This window comes from Bison bison, unplaced genomic scaffold (assembly GCF_000754665.1).
Source record: "Bison bison bison isolate TAMUID 2011002044 unplaced genomic scaffold, Bison_UMD1.0 scf7180017864280, whole genome shotgun sequence".
Lineage (NCBI taxonomy): Eukaryota > Metazoa > Chordata > Mammalia > Artiodactyla > Bovidae > Bison > Bison bison.
Window position 1 is genome coordinate 4,007,755 of NW_011494852.1, and position 9,030 is coordinate 4,016,784.

At 52.9% G+C, this 9,030-nt stretch overlaps 1 protein-coding gene across 1 annotated transcript in view; it reads left to right on the forward strand.

Annotated features, from left to right (window-relative positions):
- Positions 1–9,030, forward strand: part of MAG (myelin associated glycoprotein) — a 16,930-nt gene that overhangs the window by 2,835 nt on the left and 5,065 nt on the right. Inside the window, exons 4-7 of the mRNA XM_010848997.1 lie at positions 6–374; positions 2,001–2,297; positions 2,431–2,688; positions 4,187–4,447. Coding sequence (XP_010847299.1) covers positions 6–374; positions 2,001–2,297; positions 2,431–2,688; positions 4,187–4,447 — 1,185 coding nt within the window. The remainder of the gene's footprint in view (positions 1–5; positions 375–2,000; positions 2,298–2,430; positions 2,689–4,186; positions 4,448–9,030) is intronic.

A 9,030-nucleotide genomic window follows, 5' to 3' on the forward strand; every position in this document is an offset into this window, starting at 1 on the left:
CACAGCCTCTCGTGGGGGTCAGTGGGGCGCCTGGATGCCATCGTCCATCTCGGCCTTTGAGGGCACGTGCGTCTCCATCCCCTGCCGCTTCAGCTTCCCTGATGAGCTGCGGCCGGCCGTCGTGCATGGCGTTTGGTACTTCAATAGCCCCTATCCGAAAAACTACCCTCCGGTGGTCTTCAAGTCACGCACGCAGGTGGTGCACGAGAGCTTCCAGGGACGCAGCCGCCTCCTGGGGGACCTGGGCCTGCGCAACTGCACCCTCCTGCTCAGCAACCTAAGCCCCGAGCTGGGCGGCAAATACTACTTTCGAGGGGACCTGGGGGGCTACAACCAGTACACCTTCTCCGAGCACAGCGTCCTGGACATCATCAGTGAGTCTCGGGGGGCTGTGCCGGGGGCGGGGACCATGGGAAACAGGAAGCCCTCCCAGTGCCCTTCTGGGAAGGTCTGGTCGGCAGAACCAAGGACTTGCTGGTTTGGCTGGAGGGAGGGGTGCCAAGCCTCTGGCCCACATGACCAGGCAGATGACAGAAAGGGGCAAAGCAGGGCCCCAAGTTGTATTGTCCTCCCCAGAGGAAAGCAGTGGCTCTTACTCTTCAGAGACACCCGGGAGAAAGACAGTGGGGCTTGGGGATTGCGGTAAGGCCTTTGCATCCCTGTATTAGCTGGGCTACTGTAGGCAGTTTGCTGAAATTCTCTGGGCCTTGTTATCCTCTTCTGTAAAATGGGGATAAGAACAGCATTTAAAGTTCAATAAGGGAATAGTTGTCAAGTGCTAAAAACAGTGCCTGGCACATGGAGCCTGGCTCGAGCTAAATGGGGTAGCATGAGAATGCAGGGCCATAGATCTCAGGCAGTCTGAGTTTTTGTTGTTTTGTTTTGTTTTGGGCCATGCCAAGTGGCATGGGGGATCCTAGTTCCCTGACTAGGGATAGAACCCGTATCCCCTGCAGTGGAAGCTTGGACTCCTAACCACTGAATGGCCAGGAAATTCTCTGAATTTTCAAGGGAAACCAGAACTGTGTGTTTTCAGCATAGGCTGCTACTTCAGATTTTTTTTTTAATGTCTTAAGTTTATGCCAAATAAAATGCAGCTCTGGGCCAGTTTGGGCAGAGTAGGGTCCACTGCCTCATTTCTGAGAGGCCCTGAGAGGCATGGAATCCTTAGATTCAGGTTCCCCATCAGCTCTGAGACCATGTGAGGAGCCAGATTATAGCCCTGATGCAGAAAGAGACCCCGCCCCCAACTCCAAACTGCCACAGACAGACAGACACAGCTCCAGGACACACCACACACACACGCGCGCACACATGTGGAAGGTAAAGCAAAGCAAACATGAGAAGGAGAAAAGTTTCTTGAGGAATATAATATATTGTCTGGGGCACAGAGCTTCCCAGGTTGCAAAGTTGGTAAAGAATCTGCTTGTCAATGAAGGAAGATGCAAGAGATTCAGGTTCCATCCCTGGGTTGGGAAGATCTCCTGGGGGAGGAGATGGCAACCCACTCCTGTATTGTTGCCTGGAAAATTCCATGGACAGAGGAGCCTAGTCGGCTACATAGTCCATGGACTTGCAAAGAGTTGAAAGTGACTGAGCATGCACACATAGGGCACAGATGATGAAGCAAGAGCAACAGGGTTTGAAGCTCAGTTTTATCTGGTACCAGCTGTGGCCTCAGCTTCCTCATCCGTAAAATGAGCAAAATAACGTTACTCACCCTCTAGTTTCAGCATGGCTGGAAGGACTGGCAAGTCAAACACCAGTGAAGTACTCAGAACACTATATTGTTGTTTCCATTATTATTACATCCCTCGTTGGATCTGCGGAGGGCTTCTGGGTGAACCGTACCCAGGAGAAGAGCCGGTTGTGGGGAACTCTGCATCCAAGGGCGGGGAGGGAACCAGGCGCCAGGAATGGAGTCCGACAGCGGCCTGCGGGTGAGGGATGGCTGGTGGGCGACGCTGCTTCCTCACCCTCCATCTCCCGGGCTCATGTAGACACCCCCAACATCGTGGTCCCCCCGGAAGTGATGGCTGGCACAGAAGTGGAGGTCAGCTGCATGGTGCCTGACAACTGCCCGGAGCTGCACCCAGAGCTGAGCTGGCTGGGCCACGAGGGGCTCGGTGAGCCGACTGTGCTGGGGCGGCTGCGCGAGGAGGAGGGTACCTGGGTGCAGGTGTCGCTGCTGCACTTTGTGCCCACCAGGGAGACCAACGGCCACCGGCTGGGCTGCCAGGCCTCGTTCCCCAACACTACCCTGCAGTTCGAGGGCTACGCCAGCCTGGACATCAAGTGTGAGCCTGGGTGCGGGCCAGGGGCGGGGCGGAGCGGGGCAGGGTCAGGGTCAGGGAGGGGGCGGGGTCAGGGCCGGGGGCGGGAAATGCGCGAGCGCCCCCTGAAGTCCTGTGTCCTCCCACCGCACCGCAGACCCCCCGGTGATCGTGGAGATAAACTCCACGGTGGAGGCCATCGAGGGCTCCCACGTCAGCCTGTTCTGCGGGGCCGACAGCAACCCGCCGCCGTTGCTGACCTGGATGCGGGATGGCACGGTGCTCCGCGAGGCCGTGGCCGAGAGCCTGTCCCTGGAGGTGGACGAAGTGACCCCTGCCGAAGACGGCGTCTACCTCTGCCTGGCTGAGAACACCTACGGCCAGGACAACCGCACCGTAGAGCTCAGCGTCATGTGTGAGTCGCCGCCCTGTGCGCCCCACACACAGGGCACTGGGGAACCAACCTCGCCCAGGGCAGAGCTGGGAGGCGGGGGCTGAGGGTAGCGATGGCGGTCAGGTCCATGCCTGCAGTTGAGATGAAGATGGAGAGGAAGTTTCAGGTTAAAGAGTTCTTTCATTCTTGAACACCTACTGGGCATCTATCTCCTGGCTAGGAGGACATGGAGATAGGAAGAGAGAATCAGAGTTGGTCTCTGCGCACCCAGGAAAGCCTGTTAAATTCAGTTTCCTGGGGGGTAGAGCTGGGCTTGGCCCCAGGAATGTGCATTTTATTATTATTTTTAAAAATATCTGTTTATTTGGCTGTATCATGCGGGCCTAAAATCTCAGGGGCTTCCCAGACGGCTCAATCATAAGAAATCTGCCCAGCAATGCAGGAGACATAGGTTTGATCCCTAAGTTGGGAAGATTCCCTGAAGAAGGAAATGGCAACCCACTCCAGTTCCTTCTGGGAGAATCCCACAGACAGAGGAGCCTGGTAGGCTACAGTCCATGGGGTCACAAAGAGTCGGACACGACTGAACAAACACAGGTGGGATCTTAGTTCCACAACCAGGGGTCAAACCCATGTCCTTTGCATTGCAAGGTGGATTCTTAACCAGCAGGGAAGCCCTGAAATCTGCATTTTAAAATGAGCCCTATTACAGTTCCAATGGGAGGGCTGAGGGGAACCCAAGCCTGATCCAGCCCCTGTGGGCACCCTGGAACATTATGGGGCTTCAGGAGGAGGGGGCGGGTCAAACAGGATTCTTGGCTGGGAGCCAAGGAGAGGTCATTCATTCATTCATTCGCTCACAAATATTTATTGAGGCAAAGTGCCCAGGACTGGGGATAATAAAAATGGCAGCGCCAGGCAGCGTTTGATTTCCTCAGCAGTTTCTGAGTGCCCTATGCAAATGGTCCTTCCCTAGACATCCCCACAGCTGGCTGCCTCCTCCCGGCCCGCTTCTAGTCTGGAGGGAGCCTTCCCTCCGCATCCTAGTTAAAGCCATAACTACCCTGACTTCCCATCCCACTTTTATTTTTCTCCAAAGAGCTCCTCCCCATCTTGCCAACTATACACTTGATTTCCTTATACAGCACCTGTCCACATGGACAGAGATCTTCATCTGCCTTGTTCAGGCTAAAGCAGTGCATGTCATAGTCTATTCTCAGTGACCCCTTATGAAATCGGGAATATTTTTAAGTCTAGTTTCCAGATTTAAAAAATGGGGCCCCGAAGGGTTAAGACATGGGTCCACACACAGCTGGGAAGGAGTACAGCCGGGACTCAGACACAAGCACCGTGTCTGCAGAATCTCTGTAAACGAGACAGCCAGGCCTGAGGTTACCCGGGCTGTCCTGAGGTGGTGTGTTCCAGTTGGGGTGTTGAGGGTCACATTTAGGGGTGAGAGCTGGCTGGCAGAAGAGGCCCCCCTGGCTTCTGACCACTGGCCCCCTGTCCTGCCCCCTAGATGCACCCTGGAAGCCGATGGTGAACGGGACAGTGGTGGCCGTGGAGGGCGAGACAGTCTCCATCTTGTGCTCCACACAGAGCAACCCGGATCCTATTCTCACCATCTTCAAGGAGAAGCAGATTCTGGCCACGGTTATCTATGAGAGTGAGCTGCAGCTGGAGCTGCCGGCCGTCACCCCTGAGGACGACGGAGAGTACTGGTGTGTGGCCGAGAACCAGTACGGCCAGAGGGCCACCGCCTTCAACCTGTCTGTGGAGTGTGAGTACCCCCCTCCTCGACCCTCTTCCCCTGATGAGAGCAAGTGGGCTTGATTCCTGCCCACCCACCCCTGTGGTGGAGCTCAATGGGGGACACTCAGCATCCCAACCAAGGGTCAGCTTTGCTCCAGCAGATGGGGGTGGGGAAGCTAAATCCACAGCAAGAAAAGGCCCACCTAAGGGACTTCCCTGGCAATCCAGTGGTTAAGACTCCACACTTCCAATGCAGGGGCATGGGTTCAATCCCTGGTTGGGGAACTAAAATCTCACATGCCGTGCAGGTTGGCCAAAAAAAAAGAAAAAAAGTCCCACCTGAGAATATAATATTCCTACACCCTGGGATGGGCTTTTGACCAAGGATATTTCTGAATCCTGTGGCCACTGCTTCTCTGAAGTGTAGAAGTGTTAGTCCCTCAGTCATGTCCAACTCTTTGCGACCCCATGGACTGTAGTCCACCAGGCTCCTCTGTCCGTGGGATTTCCCAGGCAAGAATACCAGAGTGGGTTTCCATTCCCTTCCCCAGGGGATTTTCCTGACTCAGTGATCAAACTTGGGTCTCCCACACTGCAGGCAGATTCTTTACAGTCTGAGCCACCAGGGAAGCACACATGCATTAACTAAAACAAAAACCGCAACCTCTAACCCTGTGGAGCATCGCTAGGAGTCAGGCACTGCTGGAAGCTCTTGACAGGAACCTACTCTTTCACCTCTTTGACATCCCAGTGAGGGAGATTCTCTTACTGTCCCCAGTTTCCAGAGAAGGAAACTGAGGCCCTTAGGGGTTATGTCACTCACCCCAGGTCACCCAGGCAGAACTGAGATTCAGATGCAGGAGTCTGGTTCCACTCTTCTGTAATGCCCAAAGCTGACCTCATCCTGTGTTATGACATCAGAATACATTGGTCAAGCCGTTGTTATGTGCACGAGCTGTGTGGCTCAGTGGGAGGTGGGGGATAGGACCGAGAGGACGCCAAGCATGTTAACAGATATAGCACAGCCAGAGAGATGAGACGGGTGCAGATAAAAAGCTAACTGTCTCGGGAATGGAGCTCATTGTTCCACTGCCAACCAGTCCCCTTCGTGACCTCCCTTCTCTGGACAGCACTGGCAACACCCCGCTCCCACCCCAGCCATCATTCAGGTCATAGCTCCGAAGTCATGGTTTCCACTTCCCCTCCTCCAGCACCTCCTTCTGGAATGTCGCCTCCATATTTCCATTCTCTCTGCTTCCTCCCCAACCCCAGCCTGGCCTCTGGCACTTGTCTCCAAAGTCACCACTTCCAGACTTACTTATTCCACCTACTGTGGTCCCCACCACACAAGTCTGTTAGAAGGTGTTGAGCACAGTCCATACTCAACAGTCTGCAAGTGGCCACAGTCAATTGTTGTTCAGTTGCTAAGTCGAGTCTGACCCTGCAACCCCATGGACGGCAGCACTTCAGGCTTCCCTGTCCTTCACTAACTCCTGGAGTTTGCTCAAGCTCAAGTCCATTCAGTCAAAGACGCCATCCAACCATCTCATCCTCTGTTGCCCCCTTCTTCTCCTGCCTTCCATCTTTCCCAGCATCAGGGTCTTTTCCAATGAGTCAGCTCTTCACATCAGGTGGCCAAAGTTGGAGCTTCAGCTTCAACATCAGTCCTTCCAGTGAATATTCAGGATTGATTTCCTTTAGGATTGAATGATTTGATCTCCTTGCAGTCCAAGGGACTCTCAAGAGTCTTCTCCAGCACCACATTTCCAAAGCATCAGTTCTTTGGTGCTCAGCCTCCTTTATGGTCCAACTCTCACATCCATACATGACTACTGGATAAACCATTGCTTTGACTATGGCTTTGTCAGCAAAGTGGAGACAGATTATTCCACGGCAATGTGATGGCCGTCACTGCTCTGCTGACCTTTCATCTTGGGGACATCTTTCCTCCCAGTTTGCTCCCTCCCAGCATCAATATGTGATATGTGTATGGGTTGTGTATACTCTGCCTTCTTCATACATGCCCCTCCTTCTTCCTCTTGGTCTTCCCCATTATATCTACTTCCTTAATCAGAGCTTCTTAGGTGTAAGAGCCAGAGAACCCCTTGAGAACCTGATGGAAGCCCCTGAATGTACACACAACTGCACTTCATGTACGTTTTCAGTCACAGACCGTCCTGTCCCATGGACTGTAGCCCATCAGGTTCATCTGTCCATGGAATTCTCCAGACAAGAATACTGGAGTGGGCTACCATTTCCTTCTCCAGGGGATCTTTCCAACAAGGTTTGAACCCTGGTCTCCTGCATTGCAGGCAGATTCTCTACCACCTGAGCCACCAGAGAAGCACAATAAGAGTGGCAGCAGCAAACAACGCTGAAGGGCCTACCCTGAGCCAGGACTGCATCCCCAGCACGTGTTATTGTGGTGGCCTCTTTCTTTTCTTTTAATGTTTTTTTTTTTTATTGTTGTAAAAGTCACATAATATAAAACACACTATCTTAACCACATTTAACTGTACAGTTCAGTGGCACTAAGTACATCCATACTGTTGTGCAACTCTCACCATCACCCATCTCCCCAATTTTTCACCTTCCTAAACTGAAGCTCTGTCCCCATTAAACACTAAGTCCCCATCCCCCTCCCTGGTCACCTCTTGAAGCAGCTGCATATTGTCATCATCTCCCTTCACTGAGGAGAAACGGAAGGACAGAATTCCCCAAGGCCATGCAGTTGGGAGGCTGGCCAGTGTCAAGATTCTTCTGGACCCTGTCTGTCCAGTTCGTAAACCTCTGGCTGTTTCAGTTCCCCTGAAGTCCCTGGAACCCAAGGACTCAAGGCCTTCAATGTGCCAGAGGGGACAAGCAGCTGTGCCCCCAACCCCCACCCCTGCTGAGCCCGTCGCTGGGCTCCGAGGTCTGGGTCACAGTGCTTGCACTCTGGGAGTCCAGCCCCAGGTTGCTGGGCAGAGCTATCCCTCAGTCCCCTCTCTGTCCCCAAAGTCTGTGTCTCCTAGTACTGGGGCTTCCATGCTCGCTGACAACGGTGGGTGCTCCTGAGGAGGGGGTCTCAGCAGGGGACCTGCAGGGTGCTCACCCTCACTGAGATCTTGTGACGAGCAGGTCCAAGCCCTTTGCACATATTGACCTGTTTCGTTCTCACAACAATGTGACTGGGGGTAGGGATCGCTTGTCACCCCAGTTTGATATGAAGAAGTGGAAGTGTTACTGGTGTCTAGCTCCTGACAGAGCTGAATGGACTTGGGTCTGAATCCAAGCTCTGTTTCCGTCTTGCTGTGTGATCCCAGACGAGTGACTTCACCTTTGCTGAGCTCTGATTCTCTTCTCTGAAAAATGGGTGTGACAGTATCTTACACTAAGGAGCCCACGTGCCCTGTAAGTCTTAGACACCCTGTTAATTTCCCACTCATCTCCCTGAACTCCTGGCTGGATGGATATCCGCTGCCTTCCTGCTGCCAAGGCATTGCTCACATGCGCCCTCTGCTGGAATAGTTCTATGTACATGCGTGCGTGTTCAGTCGCTTAGTCATGTCCGACTCTGTGCGACCCCATAGACGGCAGCCCACCAGGCTCCCCGGTCCCTGGGATTCTCCAGGCAAGAATACTGGAGTGAGTTGCCATTTCCTTCTCCAATGCATGAAAGTGAAAAGTGAAAGTGAAGTCGCTCAGTCGTGCCCGGCTCAGTCGCTTTATCTAATCCTAAATCCCTAGATGGGATGTTAAGCTTTCTTTTCAACACACTCGTACTCCCACTTCAGAGTGTATTCTCCGTAGCCCCTGGCAAGTCAAGCACCCATTACCCCTGTTTGCACAGAAGAGAAGTCCATCTTGTAGGTCCAGGAAGCTGAGTGGCCTGGTTCGGGCCACCAGCCAGTAGATGGCAGAGCTGGAATTCAAGCCAAAGCTGTCTCATGCCCCGAACCTCCCATCTTTTGTGGGACCTGGGGTTTGTCTAGTATCAGTCAGGGTTTCACAGGTCTCGGGGCTGCCGGCAACTCTGCAAAGATGCTGAGCACACTGCAGGGTGTCAGCATTCCCGCAGCCCCGTCACAGCTGTACTAGCGGTACAGTCTAGAATGAAAAGGTTTTTACTTTTTAAAATAATCACTGTCAGTTCAGGTTGGTCATTACTAATTTACTCTGTGGTGTGTTAATTCGTTAATACTATAGTAAGCATCTGGCTTCCCTGGTGGCTAAGTGGTAAAGAATCCCCCTGCTAATGCAGGAGACATAGGTTCAGTCCCTGGGTTGGAAAGATCCCCTGGAGAAGGAAGTGGCAACCCACTACAATATTCTTGCCTGGGAAATCCCATGAAGGGAGGAGACAGGCAGGCAGGCTATAGTCCATGGGGTCCCAAAAGATTTGGACGTGACTTAATAACTAAACAACAACATAACAAGCATATACATGTCTACCTAAGCAGAATTTGGACTATTTAACTTTTGATTTACTAGACTTAGAGATATGTACCCATTCCAAATGGAATGATCCCTATTGCAAATACCCAAGTCTCATGGCTCCCTGCCCCATCACTGTTACCTGCATATTCTTTTTGGATGGAAATTGAAGGTCAGACTAGAGTGAGCAGAGGT